The sequence below is a fragment of the Drosophila willistoni genome, chromosome 3R (assembly GCF_018902025.1).
Source record: "Drosophila willistoni isolate 14030-0811.24 chromosome 3R, UCI_dwil_1.1, whole genome shotgun sequence".
Classification (NCBI taxonomy): Eukaryota; Metazoa; Arthropoda; class Insecta; order Diptera; family Drosophilidae; genus Drosophila; species Drosophila willistoni.
The window spans coordinates 13,858,164-13,878,281 of record NC_061086.1 but is presented as its reverse complement, the minus strand read 5'-3'; the positions used below and the strand labels follow the sequence as shown (position 1 = coordinate 13,878,281).

At 38.6% G+C, this 20,118-nt stretch overlaps 2 protein-coding genes across 4 annotated transcripts in view; both read right to left on the bottom strand.

The window, feature by feature from the left end:
• Positions 1 to 5,140: 5,140 nt before the first annotated feature.
• Positions 5,141 to 5,513, bottom strand: LOC111519524. Its single transcript, XM_023180820.2, has one exon. It carries the CDS (start codon positions 5,432 to 5,434, stop codon positions 5,177 to 5,179), a length of 258 nt encoding a protein of 85 aa, XP_023036588.1. The 5' UTR covers positions 5,435 to 5,513; the 3' UTR covers positions 5,141 to 5,176.
• Positions 5,514 to 11,596: 6,083 nt separating this feature from the next.
• LOC6650955 overlaps positions 11,597 to 20,118 on the bottom strand; it is a 34,430-nt gene continuing 25,908 nt past the window's right edge. For 2 of the 3 annotated variants that reach the window (XM_047011999.1, XM_023180174.2), the window contains 7 exons: positions 18,501 to 18,689; positions 18,280 to 18,423; positions 17,948 to 18,214; positions 16,262 to 16,606; positions 15,343 to 15,707; positions 13,637 to 13,808; positions 11,597 to 13,483 (listed from right to left, as the gene is read on the bottom strand). In XM_047011999.1, the coding sequence (XP_046867955.1) occupies positions 13,164 to 13,483; positions 13,637 to 13,808; positions 15,343 to 15,707; positions 16,262 to 16,606; positions 17,948 to 18,214; positions 18,280 to 18,423; positions 18,501 to 18,689 (1,802 nt within the window). In that variant the 3' untranslated portion in view covers positions 11,597 to 13,163. The remainder of the gene's footprint in view (positions 13,484 to 13,636; positions 13,809 to 15,342; positions 15,708 to 16,261; positions 16,607 to 17,947; positions 18,215 to 18,279; positions 18,424 to 18,500; positions 18,690 to 20,118) is intronic. The other variant, XM_023180175.2, reaches the window with a different exon arrangement.

Genomic DNA, 20,118 nt, shown 5'->3' with positions numbered 1-20,118 from the left:
TTTAGCCACTTTGAATTCTAATTTGCAAACGCGTAATGCATCTGGGACACTTAATTACCATTGCCGACACAGATACAGTCCTTCAGGATGCTTATTTAGAGTAATTGTTGAAGCATTTTCCGGAGCATTTAAATTTGGAAGCAATTAATCAAATTGTTGTAGTTGCCTCTAGACACTTTGAGTTCATGAACTTGAATTCGATATTGTAACCTTGTGAAAAGTAGGTATTCTACATATACATACATACAAATATATGTATATATGTATTTGCATTGTGGCTATTATCAAAATTGAGTAAGATAAGCAGCTTAAATGGTACAATGCACATTAGGCCGTTTGTTTTAATTAGGCTGAAATAATCTAAAAATGAAATCAAAAATATACTTTTTATATTGACTGAAATGGCTTTGTAAATAATTGATATTAATGCATTAGTATATCACATTTTAATGTGGCAAAATCTAATTGGCTATGGTAAACTAAAGTTTCTTAAATTTTAGACTGAAATGAATAGTCAAATGATAAACTTAATGGTAATTTATTTTTTGATTGTATAGTTAAGATAAGAGAGAAGAACTAAAAATTAAAGTAAAGTCAAACAATTTTCGTTTTCCATTCTTAATATTGAATACGTTTTTTCAGTTATTTTAGGAATTCATTATCATATTCATTATTCATTCATTCATTATTTATACCATTTTCAAATCATTTTCCAATGTTCGAATTTTCGGACAGCAAGTCTTGGATGTTTTTAAATTAAATTTAAATTCTGTATTTTATATGATTATATTAAAATCAAAGGGAAGTATACAGTTGGTTAGTTTGATTTGTTAACTTTTAAGATAAAATACAATTTTTCCCTTTTAAGATAAAATACTTACTGTACTTTTTTTCCCCTCACTCTTAATTGTTTTTGGGTGTATGTTGGGCTTTAGAGATTACTTAATTTGAGACTATATTTCATATAAAAATTGTTAATACTATTAGAGCAGTCGGTTCTGTCCAAACTAAAGTAGGTAATATTTTTACTGATTATATTTCCATAAAAAAAGTCACTTTGCATTTTAAACTTAAAAATTAATGCAGCCTGGCTTCGTTAAGAAGCTTTCTGATCTTTCAGATTAAACCTTTGAAAAAAGGCAAAGAATAATCTAAAGAAAAGGCAGCAAATTAAATAAAAAATACACGGCCAAAATTGTAAAGGAATGGCTCGAAAATCAAAGTTTTCTGAAGATGCAGTGGCCGGCTCAAAGCCCAGATCTAAATCCGATCGGAAATCATGATCGATCGGAATAAAGACGCAACTGTCGCGCTACGATAATCCGCCCAGGACAATGGACGAGCTTTGGAGTCGAGTCCAAGCGGAATGGAGCACTCTATCGCATGGATTGATATGTAGAAAAATTGGTAGAGAGTATGCTCAGGTATATTAAAAGTGTGATTACAGCCAAACTTACATTTGTATTTGATTTTTTATTTGTCTAACGAAATTACACAAAGTTGCAAATGCAAAGTTAAAGTTACAACTAAACCTAGGTAAGTGGCCATCGTGCCACAGTCGTTTTATTCATTAAGTGCAAAATTCGGTAATTTTTTGTTTCTTTCCAAAACTAGTCTGCACGATTCACTTTGCCAAATCATGCGAAAAACGGTCGTTTTCCTGCGGTTACGGCCACCAATAAGAATACGGAAAAGATCTAAACCGAATGGCACACATGCATGCAGTTCAAAAAGGGCACCGGAAGCTATGCCACTGTGCGGCAAACGTTCATGATGAGAATGAGCATTGAGGAGGAGGAGCATTCAGGATGAGAATGGGAGTGCTGATGGGTTGCTGATGGGGCAAACGCTTTGCCGTACTGTTTACCATTACGACTGTGACTGCGGTACCGCAGCCAGATTATTTATTTAAATTGTCGCCCACACTGAACCAATAAACTAAAACATTTGCAGGACTTAATCCGCTGCGCTCTATATTTCATTCATACATGTTTGCGCACCGGATGCAAATAATAACTCATTTAATGCGCGCTCCCGCCCCATTCGACGCAGTCGTGTGCACATTTCCACTTCCAGTCAACCGGACTTACGTTGGCTATATTCAACGTATGTACCAAACATGGCATGTATGTACATACATATATGTGAGTACATAAATGTTCATATATGTATGTTTATAGGTACATGGCATTAACTCGGCTGCGGCTTTAAGTGTAAAGCTACACCATCACCACCACGACAAGCAGTTTTAAATTGGCCAACTTACGGAACGCAAAACACTCGAAATGTTTTAATGAAAAGTCATGCCAGGCGCCACTCGAAATTGTTCGCTTCAACCCGCACCATTTACTCTGTAAACTGATTCGAGAATTATGGTTAAAGTTCATAGACTTTAAGGGGGACTTGGGGAGGGTTTGGGGGACCTTTGGATTAGTAAGTAAATTAGTAATAGAACATGCAAATATCTAAAAGATCGACTGTTTTAATAATGTTAATGTAATAATAATGCAGTAAACTATTTCGGTAAAGTTTTCACTCAAACCTGCCATAGGAACGCGGTCTCGATTTGCATTTAGCTGCTGGTTGTAGGTACATAGAAGGATATTCGGAGACGGGCGAATTGGGGGCCATATTTACGTGTCTGTCGTCAAGTTTTCAACACTTTTGCACTCGAAGAACAAAGTTTTGAGGCAAAGTTTTTTATTATTAAAGTACTCGCTGTGGCAGTGGCATACCTGGCTGCTGCTGCTGCTCAATTATCTCTCCGTTGAACGCCGTTGCCGCCCATATCTGAGCATCTTTAGCCCAAGTACATACCTACACATACATACAAGGCTCGCCGCACTCACGTGCTATAAACTTTTATAGGCTTTCGCAAGTGTAATTAAAGTAGTTCCTTGTGTCATGAATAACATACACCATATTACACTTACATATGTCTGTATACATCTGTGTGTGTGTGTGTGTGTCTGTACATTCCATTTGTGACAACTTTTCCAGGCCAGTTGAAAAAGTCACTCAAGTTGGCAAAAGATTTCAGATGTCAGGCAAACATATTAATCAAAGTTTATTCCGCAAAAGAAGTGCGTATTAACATTATGTATATATATGCAAAGTATTGAGAACTTCTGCTGGAAATCGCTCTGCTTTTGCCACTTGAATTTAATCCCTTTTACTGCCTTTAAAAATAAATACGTAAAAGATTTCTGTCCTTTAATTATCTGACCCGAAATTCAAATAAATACTGTTGCAGGGATTAGCCCGCGGTAACAGGTAATTGCCATACAGATAATGATAAAAGGTAAACGCTGAGAGACGTGAGTGGGCATTCCTTTCACAGATTTAAGTAAAATATTTCGCGTACCTTATAACAAGACTACTTTAATCGGCTTTGATTTCTTTGGCATGGTAAAATCCTATTTAAATTTAATGCCATTTACTTGTGAATTCATCCCTTTAAGGTGATACTTCTTAATTGCTGTGAAAAAACGTTTAAACCATCTTTGGTTTATATAATCACTTTGTGGATTATAGATTAGATATAGCTTACATATATGCGAAAACTTTTCTATTACCATAACTTTAAATTATTATATCAAATAATTCATATTTATGTCTACAAACATTCTCAAATTGTGCTGCAAAAATTTATTAAAGGCTTCAGAACTACAGAGTGAGGAAGAGGGAGAGGGGAAGCTGGAGGTTATTCCTTTACTCCTTCCTTTTTGTTTTTTTTGCATACCAAGTGTGGATAGGCTCCGGTTGCGGCACCAATTCCAATGCCCGGGCAAACTTCCTCAAGAGCATAGATAGATAAACGCAACCTACACTTGCGTATATGCCATTTAAGCCCTCATTAAGTCAGAAAAGTTCCGCAAATATTTTAACTATTTAACGACGCCATAAGTGCCGAGGCTGACGCATGGACCGAGGTAGCAGCAGGTTGCCTGTGTCCTGATGAAAATTATGCAGCATGCGCTTGGCCCCGGTACTTAAACTTGCTCCTTTGCCAAGCGGAATCTAACGCCGCCATAACGACAGAGTGCGGCGGGGTTTTCCCCAGGGATCTAAATGCAAAGAGTAGGGAGGGGGTTGGGAACGTTCTCCTTAAAGGAATTAACGTGGCAGTCAACTGCTATCATTATGCTAATCACTTCGATTCGAAAGAACAGACGTTCCTGCCAACTATTGCCGGGCTCATCTGGATGGCCATGCAATTTAAGTTATTACCTATGACAATGGTCCCCACTCTGAAAGAGCTTGGGATTCCATTCAATGGGTTGGTCGCCATTGGTAATGGAGTTACCTTTTGCCTGCTAGCGAATTTCAATGTTCATCTGTATGCTGCTCTAACGGATTCCGACCTGCCGTGACCCTAATTTTTTCGGAAGCATTTGCTACATTTTGAAAGTCTGCAATTAGGTTCGCGGGTGACTCTTGGGTGGTTCTGCATTTTGGGGTTAAGCACATGTTACAGTTGCAGCCGTTGCTGTAGCTGTCACCTTCAGAGGTCCATGTACGAAGCGCGACTCGGTGAACGTTCGTCGACGGGCCAGTAAAATGGAGATTCCATTCCAAAAAAAAAACAGAAAACCTAGCTCACATGCAGGTTAAAGAGACGCCGGCTAGTAGTATTCCATGAATGTATGCCATGTGAAAGTGTGTGTGTGTGTGTGTGAGTGTATGTGTGTGTGACTGGGTGCACTTATGCTCTGCTTGGCATCCGCAGATGGTTTCTGCATCCCTTCCACATCTTTGGTACAAAGGCATGCATGGTAAATAAGTATAATTGCAACACTTTGTGGACGCATTTGAAGTGACAAGAATTTTGACACCGTTTCGGTTTAAGCAGGCATTTGTTTGCATCTTTAATTTAATTTGTCTGCGCCAACGGAGTTCTTAATTAAAACCACTCCCCCTTCTCGTCACCGTCGCCGCATCAATTCAATAGAGAAAACGTCGCTGTGTGTGTGTGTGTGTGTGTGTGTGTGTGTGGTTAGTTGGCTTTTGTGGCAACCTCTAGTGAAACAGAAAGTTACTCTCTATGGGTTTGCGGCTAATTATATGAATAGGCATATGCATTTAATGTTCTTTAAGTTTATCATTTTTATTTCATTTTTTGAAAATTTCACAAGACTTAAGTCTATATTATAATTAAATTTAATCTTAAGCGATCTTAGGATACTTCACGTAAAGGAAAACGATTCATAAACTCCATCACATCTTCCGATTGACGACTCAGACGTTCGGTACGCAATTTTCGGTCATTGGTTATATCTTTCAGAAATGTGGCCCAATTTGAGGCCAAATTGGGTAATTGATCTATGGATACTTTCTTTGGTTCGACTTCAGTTTCAGTCGATTGATTGTTATTCTCCACATCAGCAGCAGCAGCCTTCAATGTCACTTCAATGGACACAGTTATGGTCTTCATTATGAATTTCTTTAAAAGAAAAATAACTTTGAGTCTGTTTGCAACGAATGCTTAGAGCAGAATGTGCTTCCTCTGCCAATTGTCAAGCTATTTATTACAATATTTTAGCTGACAATTCAGGTAATTATGCAAAGGACAGGTAGACATACTCAAAACAGTTATTACCCACTTTTTGGGTGTAAAAGCCAACCGCAATTTCAACAGGGAATCTGTTGGAAAATCCATTTTCCCACTTCAAATGGTTTAATCTCAAGCAATTTTCAGGTAACAAATATCCAGCAAATGCGTAAAAGTTATAGATTTTTCCAGAATAAGGTAGGCTTGTCAGGTCAAATATTTAATTTTTATTATTGCCAGGTATAAAGTAAAAACTTGTATAAGCACATTGTACAACAGATGGTTAATTTCGGGCAGCTTATTTTTGATCTACCTAAATGATTTTGCATGACCAGAGGCGCATCTTATAATATTCCATACTTAATAAACGTGCCAAACAAACACACTCGCGCACACACACATCGTCAACAATCCGGATTGGTTAAATTTTTGCGGTCGCTTATTTCAGTGATGCCTGCAACCAGAAATCTGATTTGCATGTCGAATTCAATCAATTTCGGACTGATATTTTTGCGCCTTGCACCTGACATTTAAATTGACAGCCAGTAGCCCGTCAGTCAGCGATCCAACAAATGAGCGACATATACTCGTTTATACATACATACACGTGCGGCCATCAACTTTTCACACACACACACACATACACATGTGCATACACAGGATAGTAGCAAATATACGCATACGCAGGAGCACAAAAACAACGTATAAAATATCCAAATTAAAGTGGTCCTATGGATATTTTCACGATTGAATGAATTTTCCATATCAATTGAATGCTAAAATGCAATATTGGAATGTTAATCAAACGATAAAAGTCGCGGTCAGGAATTTAAGTCAATAAAGCAATGTACTGGAAATTTGGAATATAAGTAAAAACAAGTCTTAATTCATTAAATATTGAAAAATTACCAAACTTGTTGGTCTAATACAAGGTCTGTTAACATTGTTATACTGTAAACTGTGTGAGATTTTATGTAAAAAACTTGTAAATAGAATAATTTATCAAAATATGCATATAACAAATGGCTTAGGTTCTAATATTTTCGAAGTAATCATTTCATTAATGAAAACACTCACCACTAATCTCAAAACTTTGTCTAAGTTTCATTATCATTATCATTATGAAACATTTTCTAGTCACTGGCTTTTCCAAAAATTCGCTGTATTTTTGATTTCCTAATAATAAGTATTTCAAATAGTTAAGAATTAATTAAAGTGTGTAAGTATTTTTCTTTAAATTGTAATGTGAGTGATTCTCACAGTATTTTGGCAACTTTTGTTATCCAAAATTTGAAATTAAATTAAATAGTTTGAAATTTTGTTTTGTTTTGTTTCAAATTTTATGAGTGTGCTTAGCAGAGATTATACAATTTTTTGAATAGCTCTTGGTTTGCTCATTTTGCGAAAATAACAATTATGAATAGCAATTAATTTGGCTGTAAATTGAAATAACATCGTAAATTGTCTGAACACGGAGATTGGACCATAAACACATTTTCTCTTACCACTAAATAAAAAATATAAACATTACATACATATCTGCTCGTATATAAGTAGTGTATACATACATAGGTAATCCATAATATGTATGTATATAAAAACATATACACATACATTTATGTATGAGTGTAAATTTTTGTAATTTTGCTTAAAATAATATATTTTCTGTTGACTGGACAAAAATGCACAAATTTTATTGCACAACAAATTCATTTGCTAATGTCAAAGTCAATTTTTTAGAGTACACTTTTTTTTTTGTTTTGCTTGCATTGTTTATAAGCTATATTTTACAGATGTATGTACATATATACATACATACATACACTAAATCGATATGTCAATGTTTGTGGTTGTGCTCATTGCATTTATTGTGATTCTTTTTTTCCGTCCATTGATTTAACGTAACGCACAATTATTCACGAAATCATCTGCGTCGATGTCGTCGACCAAGGCAGCTGGAGCGTCCTTTGTCGTAGAAACTCCTATTTATTCATACATCAAACATTCATACATATAAATAAATGTATTTATATATGTTATACATTTGTGTATATATACCACAATGAGAATTACCGTATTGTTGTTTTTGCAGCTGTCGTTTGGTCAGTCGTTTTGCCGTTTTAATAATATTGCATGTTTTTGGCAGCATTTCAAAAACCGAAATCCATTAAATTGGTTCACAGAAATGCCACTGTTTACAATATGAATACAAGTTATAATATGAAAACAATTTGATGGGTCATCGGATGGCCAGAATTTGGGCTTAATATGAGAATGGGTAGACGTCAGATACATACCTAGATATATATGTACATATATGTATGGATAAAATTTATGTACCTGTAACAAAAATATATCAATAAAAGGCAGTATATATTCATTGGGTTTATTTAAAGGAGAAAGAAAAGGTAAAAAAAGATTTATTTACGCCTTTTATTAACTTTAACTTAATGGAAAGCTTTTTAATCCTTAAATTATTAATTAGCTCGATTCTTTAGCTAACTGCTTCTCAAATATCAGAAAGAAAAACAATAAAGTCCATATATGTACATATTTAGATATAATTACTTAATTTAATTATGCAATAAGACTGCTTGAGTAGCGCGTCTTGAAAATTTACCAAGTTAATTATTGACTGTCATATCATGTTTCATCTAGTTTACAATTAAACAAAGTTTTCATGTTTAAAATGTAATGAAAGTCTTTTAAATTTAGCTAAAGCTTTATCACATTTAATACTAATTAATGACAGTTCTTAGTCACTCTGCAGTCAAGACACAGCAAGGACTGTCATTTTTCATGACTACATACATACATACATACATACATTGCATTGCATTTCATGTTTGCCTGTGTCTATGCAGACCCGAGCAACTTGTTTGCTGTCATTTGCAAACTGTTTTTCGGTCATGAAGGATGTAGTTGAGTTACTTATCTCTCATTTCCCATCTGCGGTTCATATTCTGCATGACTGTGTTGTGTGCAACAACGTGTCTCGCCTGAAGAGGCTAAAGAGCAAAAAAGGATATATACACATGTGTGTGTGCTTGTCTGTAATTTCGCGAAATTAAAAAATCCTGTAGTTGACAATGTAGATGAGCTGCTGAAATTTTGCAAACTCTGTTTATATTCCATGGCGAAAAAAAGGAAAAATTATGAAATTGAAATAAATCGAAATAAATTTCTATGCACCTTTTATCTATGGTTTTGTGACAACTAACAAGTCGATTTGAACTTTATGTAGGTATCCTAAGCATTTAACAAAAGTTGATCCATATGCTCGGAGGCTATCTATATGTTATGCTATGTTCATGGTATTGTTTTGAGTTTGAGGTTTCATTAAGTGTAATATTGTTCGCTACTCATTTGCAGGACGAATTTATTGCAAAGTGCTTGTGGCTATTTAATGTTTATAATTGAAAAAGTTTTGTTGTCGTATCCGCAGCCAGTCCTGCTAGAGAAATGCTTTCGCCTCTGACAGGGCCTCCGCCGCCATTGGTGGGCTTCAGCTGGCCCCCTCTCGGTGGCTCTCTAATATCAAGAGCAGTGCTTCGTTTTCTGCCACCGCCAACTACTTGCAGCCACTTATCATAATTAGACTTTGGCTGCCGTTGTTGGCCCAGTACTGCTGGTGTAAATGAAGAAGTTTTACTTCAATATATTAACCATGTTTTCCAGAGGTGCCCACTTGGGCCAAAACGCCATTAACAACTCGTTGCCACTGCCACGGCTGAGAGGTAGTTTGAGGTGGTCATGTCCAGGACAACTATATCGGCTCTCTCTCTCTCTCTCTCTATCGCTATCGCACTCTCGTGGCCATTAGCAGCGGTGACGGCAACAACAACAACAACAAAAACTACTTTTGAATACATTTTCATAATGAAGCCAGTCGCTCACTTTGAGCACTTATTGTATGTGTGCTTACCATGTAGTCCTTGCTGTCTCATCATTATTATTGACAGGCATAATCAATTGCAGTCCATTAGGTCTTTACACTTGCCCACGAACAAGAGATAAACAACAACGGCAACAAGAACGTTCATATCGAGGCGCAATCACAAATGGAACAAGCGGAAAAAGAGAGAGAGAAAAAAGAAAAGAGTACTTTTCGATATCCTGCCACGTGCAGCTTCAGGTAGAGCGCGAAAGGACTCAGTGGCACGCAAATTCTCCACTGTCAGCAGCAGCACTTTAATCACGATACGGTCTACTCGAAATTGGCCTGTTCGCTTTTTCAGCCTGTTATTGGCAATCGAGTGTTTGTTTATTTGCCACTGGCCTACTTGAGATGCCTGTTTTGTTTGTGTCCTTGACTGTTTTTGCTGCTGTCGTTGTTGTTGCTGCTGCTGCTGCGGTTGCGGTTACGATTCTGACCATTTAGCAATTAACTTTTATGCTTTCTATTGTGTAGAGAAGAAAATCTCAGTTCTTGTACGTCGAGGTCAACTGTAAGCGATACATAGACAAACAGATTTATTGACGAATATATTGAACCATACTTAAATTCAATGTCAAAACTGATGCTTATTTTATAAGTTATACTTTAAATCATTTTAGTATCTGCAAATATATGCAATAATATCTTTCATTTCTATAACCTTTCAATTTACAAATTTTTTTTATTTCTTGTATTTCACTTTAAATATAGAAGAGAAAAATACAAAGATTTTCGTACAGTTCAATTTTGTGGCCTACTTATTGGGGCATCCATATTAGAATAGAGAAAAATGAAAAGATTTTCGCAAAGTTAAAAGTAACAGATTTTGTAGCCTACTTATTGGGGCATCAATATTCTTTTATCAGTCAAAGATTATTTAAATAAATGGACGAAACTTTAGATGACAAACGTTTGTATTTTAACAAAATTGAATGAAGAATAATGTTAAATTAATGTCTGTTTGTGGTAATATAGACGCGTTTTCGGTTTTGGACTGGCAAAGCAGCTCAAGTGGCTGACTGCATTGAAGCGGAAGTAAATGTATATTTGTCTGGCTTGGCAAGCTTCAACATACATATATACATATACATATCACAATGTGTGTGAGTTTGTGTGTGTGTGTGTGTGTCTGTATGCATATACTTACAAGAGGCGAGTTAGTTTCGCTAACCACAAAGTTTGCAAGTATATACTAACGGGTGTATGTGTATGTTTGTGTATTTTGTACATAAGTGCGCTAAGTGGGACGCCGTTACAGTTAGTTTCCTGCCATAAATCGTGGTCAGCAAACATGTCAGATTCAAGGATTCCTTTTTGCCATTGCCTGCGTCTAAGTGAGATGGTTAAGGCCGGCTGGATGGCTGGATGGTTGGCCCGTCCCGGACCGGACCGCTGTTCAGTTTAGTTCGTCAGATGGTGGTCAACTTTGAGGTCATTTGACGCCATTTAGCTGCGCTGCGACGATGGCGTCCATTCGGCTGACGAGTTTCTTGCAAACACTACTCAAGCGAGCAAACAAATTTGGCACTTTCTTTGTGCACTCACACGCTTATATGGTAGAGACTTATGTAGACATTTCCCCCATACATAGACATACAATTGATATATACGACTATATACATACATATATAAATTAGTATATATTTACTTCTGCTAAGATAGACCAACGACAGTTGAGACATTTCCATAAAAATAGAAATTTATACTGGTTAAATTTTCAACACTCTTACCACTCTCCATTACCTTTCATTTTATTTTTTTTTGTTGTGTGTCCTGGTAACAACAGGAAAATTCATACGAAAATATAAAATATTAAACTTCCTGTTCAATGGTGAATTCGATTTTAATACGTATATTTCTTTATTACCCTGTTTCATGACTTAACCCCAAAATAAAAAATAGCATAACATGAAAATGTTTTTACATATTGGCATTTTTTTTTCTCTTTGTTTTACACATTTATCAGTAGGTAGAACTGTTTTTTTTTTCTTTAAAATAGTAAATAATATCATTTAAACTGGTCTCTCGTTGATCTTAATTTAATAATACATACACACTTGCACCTACACACACACACACGCGTACATATATGTGTATGTGTATGTGTTTGTATGTACTGAATATACTTATGTATGTATGTGCATAAAGTGCATATTCACTATTACATAGTGATTAGTTGGCATTGAAAAAACAAATTATGATTATTTTTGGACTTGGAAATATGTATGTATGTGTGTTAGTTTGTATGTAATAACATTAATAACATTGCCGAGGCCAACAAACGTCACTAACTACATACATATGTGGCTGGTTCTCTGCAAGTGTTTAACAATCTCTAGGGTTATATGCTCTAAAAACTATGCTGGTATGCTGTGCTTCCTTTTGCTCTCTCTTTTTAATACATGGACACATCAGATATTATTTTTTGGATTTTTAGTTAAGAGAATGATGCTGAGGTGGTTTTTTTTCTTCTTTCAATAAAAGAATGTTACCATTTGTTAATTTACCTATTTATAAATTATGAATTATGATTACTATTATTCAATGGTTATGCGAATAAAATGTAATACGAATGTAAATCTGTATACATAATGTATGTATGTAAGTATATCTGGTCTACATTATGCTTGAATCAACTTCAAACACTGTCACTCCCCAATCGAGTGGGCGTTTTTTTGTTTTTTGGTTTGGTGTTTAATGTATTATGAATATAAATATGTATAACATTAATTTTAAGGCAAAAATCAAATCAACTTTGGGACACTGATCTCCCAGAATTCGTGGAATTCCTCATTTACTTAGGACTAGAAATTCATGAAATTAGTTTTGTATTAATCCATTAATTCTTTAACTATATCTTAATTGTATTTAAAGTGTGTGTGTGTGTATCTAGGGGATAATTGTTTAGTAAATTGTACGTTTATTTACTTTTGGTACTTAAGGTTATGGCATTGTAACCTTTTCCGAACTTATTATTATTGCCCATCCCTCGGATGCCGGTTAAGTTTTATTTTTTTTGCTGAAGTTTATTTCAATTTGGCTAAATTAAATTTTTGTTTTAGTTACAGTTTATTAGCCTCTATTCATATATATATATTTTAATATTGCATGTCATTTGTGTGTTTGTTGACCGTTAAAATCAGCGCTCCAAGAACTTCACTACACAACGGTTTGAGTTACTTAGCTAGAAATGAGTCTATCGATTTTTATTTACAAGTAAAAAAGTTCGGTCTCAGTCGCGGCACCTACCGTCATTTGGCCCTAGAAACACTGACTACGGCCGGACGTGCACATCTGCTGCATGCTTCCAGTTCCTGCACTGCTGCTGGTGCCGCTGCTGTTGGTTGTCATAACCGCCGAACTTTGCGGCGATGCCGTTTCGTGTTTCTCAACCAATATAGCACCTTTTGTTGTTGGCTTCAAGGCATGCAACTTGGCGGCCAGTGCCATGGCGGGTTGACCCGGCGAGGCAGTCACCGTAATTGCTGGGATGTCCGGCTTGTTGCCGTTGGTGGGTGTGCCTGAGCGGCTATTCACACCGCCACCGGAATCTGGTGCGACGGAGCTAACCGTTGAGCCCATGGTGGCGGATAGGGGCAGCATGTTGAAACCAACATGAGGTGATGGCCGTACTGCTATTGCCATCGGTAGCGAGGCTTTGCGATTAAGCGAGTGTCATCCATAGAAATATTGGGCACTGCTGTCCGCCGACATTCCCCGTGCCAGGTTACGTGGCACTGTACTGTCGTAGTAGACGCTGCCGCCGCCGCCGCCTCCGGGGACTCCTCCACTGCTCGATGTTGATGGCATGCCGGCCATTGAATGAGGACCCAGGCCCAAGGATGATGGTGGCGGCGATGGTGTACTCATCATGCCCATGCTGGTTGGTATTAAGGTGCGACGAAGCGTGTGGTGATGTCCCGGTACCATAACGGTGCCGCTCAGATATGCCGGAGATACAGTGCTCAGACCAGAAGGGCCCAGCACATGAGGACCTGGGAACGTGAACGTGATTTTCGAATGCAAATGTTAAGAAAATCAGGAAAATTCTGACCGGCTAAAGGATCATGCCATCCACACACACTCTCACACACACTCACACTCACACTCTTGGCAATTGCTTTTGCTCTTTTGACGCGTTTACTTACCCATTGTCAGAGGACCGCTCATGGTGGGATGACCCATGCTAGTATAGATGTTGGCCTGAGAGGGTGGTGCCATCAGGACGGTTGTAGCTGAGGATGAAGGATGTGTATGTGGCTGACTGGAAGGTATGCCCCCATAGCTACAGTTGGGTGTCGGCGCGTATGTCATGTATGTCTTTTGTTTGTTAGCCCCATCGTGCAAGTTGCCAGTTGCCAGTTGCCAGTCGCCATTATGCGGCCCATGTGTAATGTTGACGATGAAGGGCATAAAAAGGCAGAGAAGAAGAACCAGAGCAAGAGCATAGAGGTAAGTTACATGTTATATGAATGTGTCATTAGAGACACTTTGAGTCTACACTTGATTGCATTAATAGACTCAAGCGATTACTTATTCATTACTCTACACTGACTCTACTTCATTTAGTCACTGCGTTTATTATTCTACTCGAAAGTGTATACAAAGGTCGACATGCTCATGTATTGCTGTTGCTGACTGAAAAAGCACCTTAGGCTTATGTCTGAACGTTGCAGTTGCTGTAATTTTAATTTTCAACTTTTCAACGAAAACCAAGCAAAGCAACCCAGTGTGTCGAGTATACACACACACACACACACACACACACACAGGGATCACATAGATGGAGAGGATGAGGCCTGGTTTCGTTGTTGTTTCTGCTCGTTTCCTTTTCAGCCCTCATGAAATAAACAAAGAGCGCAGAAATTGTTGCAACGAGCATTTGGAACAAGGCTGCTGGAAAATTCTACCTATCCAGTAAAAAAACTGGCCCGTTGCAAGTACCTTAAAGAGTCATCGTTGTCGTTGTTGTTCACCCACCTGCCTCATGCCTCCTGCCTCCTGCTGACTGCCTCCATTTTGTTTTTTCTTACAGCTTTTGTTTGCGTGAAATGGATTTAATGGCAAAGGAAAAGGTATGGCTGCCGTTGCATTGCTTACTACTTTCTACTTTCTCTTTTTGCCCTTTTACTTTACAAAAGGATTGACTGACGCTTTCACTCGCCGTACTGGCAACAATAACAAGAACAAGGATTCCGCCTATCGCATTGCCAACAATGCTTCGCTTTCTTCGACTTTTATTCACTCCTGTTACACCCTTCACATACCGCCGACAGCAAGAACAATGAAATTTCCATAATTAGAAATGACTATTTACCTCAGACAATAGTCCAAAGCGAGACTCCTCAAGGGTTAGAGTGCCTGGCGGTTGCAACAGCTTTTTGATTTAGCAAATTGCTCCAGGCTTGCGGGGTCAGAACAAAAACAAAAACTAGACAAAAAAACACATAACTCAGGCAAAAAAAGAGTGCGTCGTGTAAATCCCTAAAAGCCATTACAAAACACAATGCACATGTTATGTTAACTAAATATTTAGTAAAATTCTCTGAAATTATTATTTTGCAAATAATTAAATTGTAAGAGAACTTTATATTCTTTACACATTCCAGAGCAAGTCCAAAGTTGTAAGCTCTCAAACAAATCGAGTAAAAGCAGCCAATTAGTTCGATTAAATTGGTATCTTTCCTAAGGCCTTTCTTGTGCCGTCTATTTTGTGATATCCTTCTGACTACAATGCTGTATAGTGTGCAAATAATTGCCTAATCGCAATGACAATAGCCAAATTGGACACATGATTGGCTTGCTTGTGACCCATGTTGTATATTAGGAGAGAGACAATGGGAATTTCACTCACCTCGTTGCGTGACGAAAGGCTGGGCAGGGGCATCGGACTTGTTAAGTCTATGTCAGCATCGATGTCAGAGATGTCGTCGGCAAAGGAGTCGGCTAGATGTGTTTCACCTGTTGCCGTTTGTTGAAACTTGCTGCTGGTTCCGGTTCCATTGCCACCATTGCCTCCGCCACCGCCACCGCCACCGCCTGCCCCACCAGCTTGAGTCTCACCGTAGCCTTTGCCAGTGCCACTGCCACTTGAGCTGCTATTTTTGCGTTCACCACGTCGTTTCTGCATTGTGAGGCGACCTATGATAAGCGTCAAGCACAGAAGAACTCCAGCAGTTACCGATATGATTAGGTAAAGGTAAAATTGTTCCTGGTTTTCTGCAAAAGGTAGAGAGGGAAAGAGATGAATGAGTGACTGGCAAAATATACAAAGGCGTTTGCTGACAATGTTAGTTTACAGACTTGTGTGATTCACTCCGCCATGTGATTGAGTTTAGCGGGATTACAGGGAGAAACCAACCTCGCTCGGTATTTTACGAGAGAAAGCCAAAGCGAGTTAAAGTTTAAACTGGGTCTTTTTGTTAGGGTACAAAAATGAAATCAAAAAACTTTTTCCATGACGTGCAACACATGCAACTTCTTGGCTCATGGCCTCATGGCTGGTCTGTTATTGCTACTGACAGCGGTCAGCGGATTTAACCGGGGTTCCTCTAGTCTGGCGAATGGGATGCTATCTACGTGACTTGACCATTAAAGCGCGTTTGGGAACATTGTATGTGTGTGTCTATATGCGAATGAAGAAAACTTTGATTATGTATAGTAGGTTGCAGATGAAGGCCACACACAAACGAACGAACGAATCGAACGACCATGAAGAAGCATGCCATCGGAAATGCCACTTGGGGCACTCGAACTTCAAACCTCAAACTCACTTCGTATATGGATATAGGTGTGAAGCCAATTTGACAAGAAACCAACCACTTCGACACGTTCCCTGACGATATCTTCTTCGGTGCAATTCAATCCAATGGTACCCCAATCGTCGGCATCGACGCATTTGCGACGGTAATAGAAATTGCCCTCCTCGCCAGCAGGAGTCAACTCAGTATTAGTCGGTGTGGAATTAGAGTTAGGATCAAGCTCAGAGCTCAACTCTGTGTGGGTCTCTGCATCGGTTGTGACTGCTGTTTCTTCTGTCGTTGTTTCTGCCACCACCAATTCATGATTCAATGACGCTTTGATGCGATTTATAAGACGTACAGATGACTGAAGTCTCTCTGCGAAAGATGGCAGCATTAGCGAGCATTATTTTATTGGCCCGAGAGAATTTTCTTTTTTATACCATACACCCATAGGGTGAAATGGTATATTAAAGTCGCCAAAATGTATGTAACAGGCAGAAGGAAGCATCTCCGACCCCACAAAGTATATATATTCTTGATCAGGATCAACAACCGAGTCGATCTAGCCATGTCCGTCTGTCCGTCCGTCTGTCCGTCTGTCCGTCCGTCCGTCCGTCTGTCCGTATGAACACGTAGATCTCGGAGACCGTAAGAGCTAGAGCCACCAAATTTGGTATGTAGACTCGTGTAGTATGTAGAGTGATCAAGTTTATTTCCAATTTTTGCCACGCCCCTTTCCGCCCCCGCAATTTAATAAAAGCGTTTATCTCAAAAACTATTCCAGCTAGAGACACCATATTTGGTATGTATATTCGCTTAGTAAATGCACACATTTTGTATGTATACAAATTTTGCCACGCCCTTTTCCGCCCCCGTAATTTGAAAAACTTGATTATCTCCCGTATTTTTTTACCTTATGCAATCAAATTCGGCACACTTAAATTTAATACTAATATCTAGCAAAATACCAAATTTGATCAAAATCGGACAAAAAACAGTCGAGTTTTGCATATAAACGTTTTTCCATAAGGCCGGAGTTGGCCGTTGGCTGGTGGGGGCGCTAGGGTGCTCGTATGATTGAGTGAGCGAGATACTAAGATATGCTTCTAAGAAGCATGTGAAAATGCATTTGTTTAATAAAGTTGAAATATTTGCATTACTGGTGTATGGTATACCTAAGTCGGCGAGACGACTTACTTACTTCATTTTTTTTTTTTTGAGGGCACAATCTAAACACGCAAAGGCAAAAAATAGAAGAAAGCGCAGCCAAGCGACGCCGTCATCTGGTCTCCTTAAACGTGATATAGCGTCACTAATGTATATATAGCTTGGAAAATGGAACGTATGTTTGTATGGGTTTTGTGATGGCTTAAAAGCCACCAAACTCATTGGCTAATGAAGACGGATGGGTGAGCTGTTCAAATATTTATTTATACCATCCCATCCCATCCATTCCTATCCCAGTTGATGGGTCTTTCTAATGTTAATGCACTGACACCTAATGAAATAAAATAAAACGTGTTCTGTGCCACAACTCGACTTATTTTTTTGGGCTCTGCTACAAAAAATAGACTACACAATAGCCCTTTGAAATGCAAATAGCCGGTGGTTTACAACAACCAAAAAAAACAAACAACTGAAAAAAGAATCCAAGCCAATAAAGCTCTGCGGCTTAGGTTACTATTCTGAATTTAATCGCATCTTTTATTCACTTACCCTCGAGCGAACCATCGTTGCGTGAAAGGAGCGGCGGAAGCAGTGTGCTTGACGCTCCATCACCTGCCGCATTTCCGCCAAAGTCAAAGGGCATACCAACATTGGGAATGGCTCCCTGGAGCTTAGGTGCTGGCGGTATGGCCTCCGACTCCTTATAGAATTGGTCTTCATCGTACAGTTCATCCTGATCCAAATCTAATTCGGTCTGTTGTGGTTCATCCGATTCGGGTGCCGTTTCATAGCGATCCTTTAACACTTTGCGAGGAACTAAGCGAGGCATATATACATATATTTGTATTCTCATACTATCCATAGCTAGATTAAGTACTTACTGCATGTGTAGACGACCTTGAGATACATGCGCACATCGGTCTTGCAGGGACGACCAAAGGTGCCAGCATCCGCTGTCACGGAGCATCGTCTTCGACCATGACAGATTTGCATCACTGTTTCGGTGGCATAGGATACCAAACATGCTGGAAATGCAGTGAAGTGAAAGAAATAAAGTTAAAGTGTACAAGTGAATGGATGCCATGGCGTTTTATTCACTTACTTGGCTTGCTATTGTCCTCACTGACGCCCGGCGTGCTGCCCGTAACAGTTCCCGCACTCTGACCACCGCATTGTACGCTCTCCCGTTCCGTATGCCCAAAGGATGCGCTATAGATAGCTATGCGGGAGTAGGGATTGCAAACCAGTGGCATGGTATCCTGTTCGCAGGCCACTTTGCTGCGGAATTCATCTGGCGATGGCAACCCAAAGTGTTCGGTGGCAGCAAGCATGCAAAAATGGAGGTCAATATAGTAAAAGTTTATACATACATACATATATATACATATACAAGTATGTGTGTGTGTGTGTGTATATCGGACGGCAACATATTTTTACTTTACAAACAAATACTTTGTAAATACAGAAAACATTTAATTAAATTTATCTTCATTCTGGCAAAATTTGGTCTTGGTCAAAATAGCTAAAATAATGGCATTAATCATAGATAAAAAGTTTCTCAGTTATTTAAAGTGATTTTTAAACATATTATTTTATGTGTTTTATGTACATATTTGTGGAGAGATTTTCCTCTTCTTCTTATTTCAAAATGTTTATGTTTCAGCACTTTAATCTATTATATACATTTTTGCTCCTTTGTTGGTCTTTTTCTGTTGTTGCCTCGTCGTGGTGGTTTAGCAAAAGAGCTAACAAAACGGGTAAATAAATTAATTGAAATAATGCTGAATACATTTCTCGTTGTAATCCGTTTAGGCTCTATGTATTTGCCCTCTTTTATTTCTATCCCCTACATCCATCCATTCATTCATATATCTGTCTCTGTTTTTGTGCTTGCTCTCACTAGAAAAGGGACTAACAATTGTTTGTGCTTGTGTGCGTGCGTATGTGTGTGTGACGTAGTTGTTCTTTTTTTTTTTGTCCTCTTTGTGCTTTCAGTGTAGTTTGCCAGCCATTTTTAAATATTATGTATACGCACAAATGTACATCGTCTGAGTGGAAATGGTGTGTGTGTGTGTGTGTGAGTGTGCGGGGGAGGTGGAGGGCTGAAGATGAACTTTAATAAATTTGGTAAATATTTACGTAACATGTTTACAGGCCTGGCCCTTTGGCCTTCATTGCCCCCATGCTTCTTGCCAAGCGTCCCTTCCGGTCCACGTAGTGACTGGCAACGTAGAAGCGGCCAACACCAGGCCGACCTATGAGAAGCTGTGATTCTTTGCTCCTTTGGAGAGTGCACGTTTTATTACGGGGAAACGTGAGAAAAGTTGAAAATTGCCATATTTTTATGACCACAATGTGCCGCCTGCTTGCCTACAGTTGACGGCATGGTCTCCTACCACCCTCCCTCCCCCTTTTATACAACCAACGCCCACATTCTTGTCAGAGCTGAGTCTTTTTGGATGCCTAAGGCTAGGGCGTTGATGCTACTACTCTGTTCCCCTGATCCTTCTCCTCTCTCCCCCTTACTCTATCGTTCTATCTCTCACTCTCTCTCTATCTGTTTTTCTCTGGCGCTCTTGCACTGCCACGCACATAACCCGGCCGTAATTTTTCAACGTTTTCCACTCGTACTTTGCAGTTTTATTACTTGTCGCTGGTGTCCATAATGAGCAAAAGATAACAGACAATTTAGAGAGAAAAAAAAGGCTCTCCTTAATTAC

Excerpts from the sequence above, each read along its gene's own strand:
- LOC111519524 (XM_023180820.2), bottom strand. The coding sequence starts at position 5,434 with ATGAAGACCATAACTGTGTCCATTGAAGTGACATTGAAGGCTGCTGCT.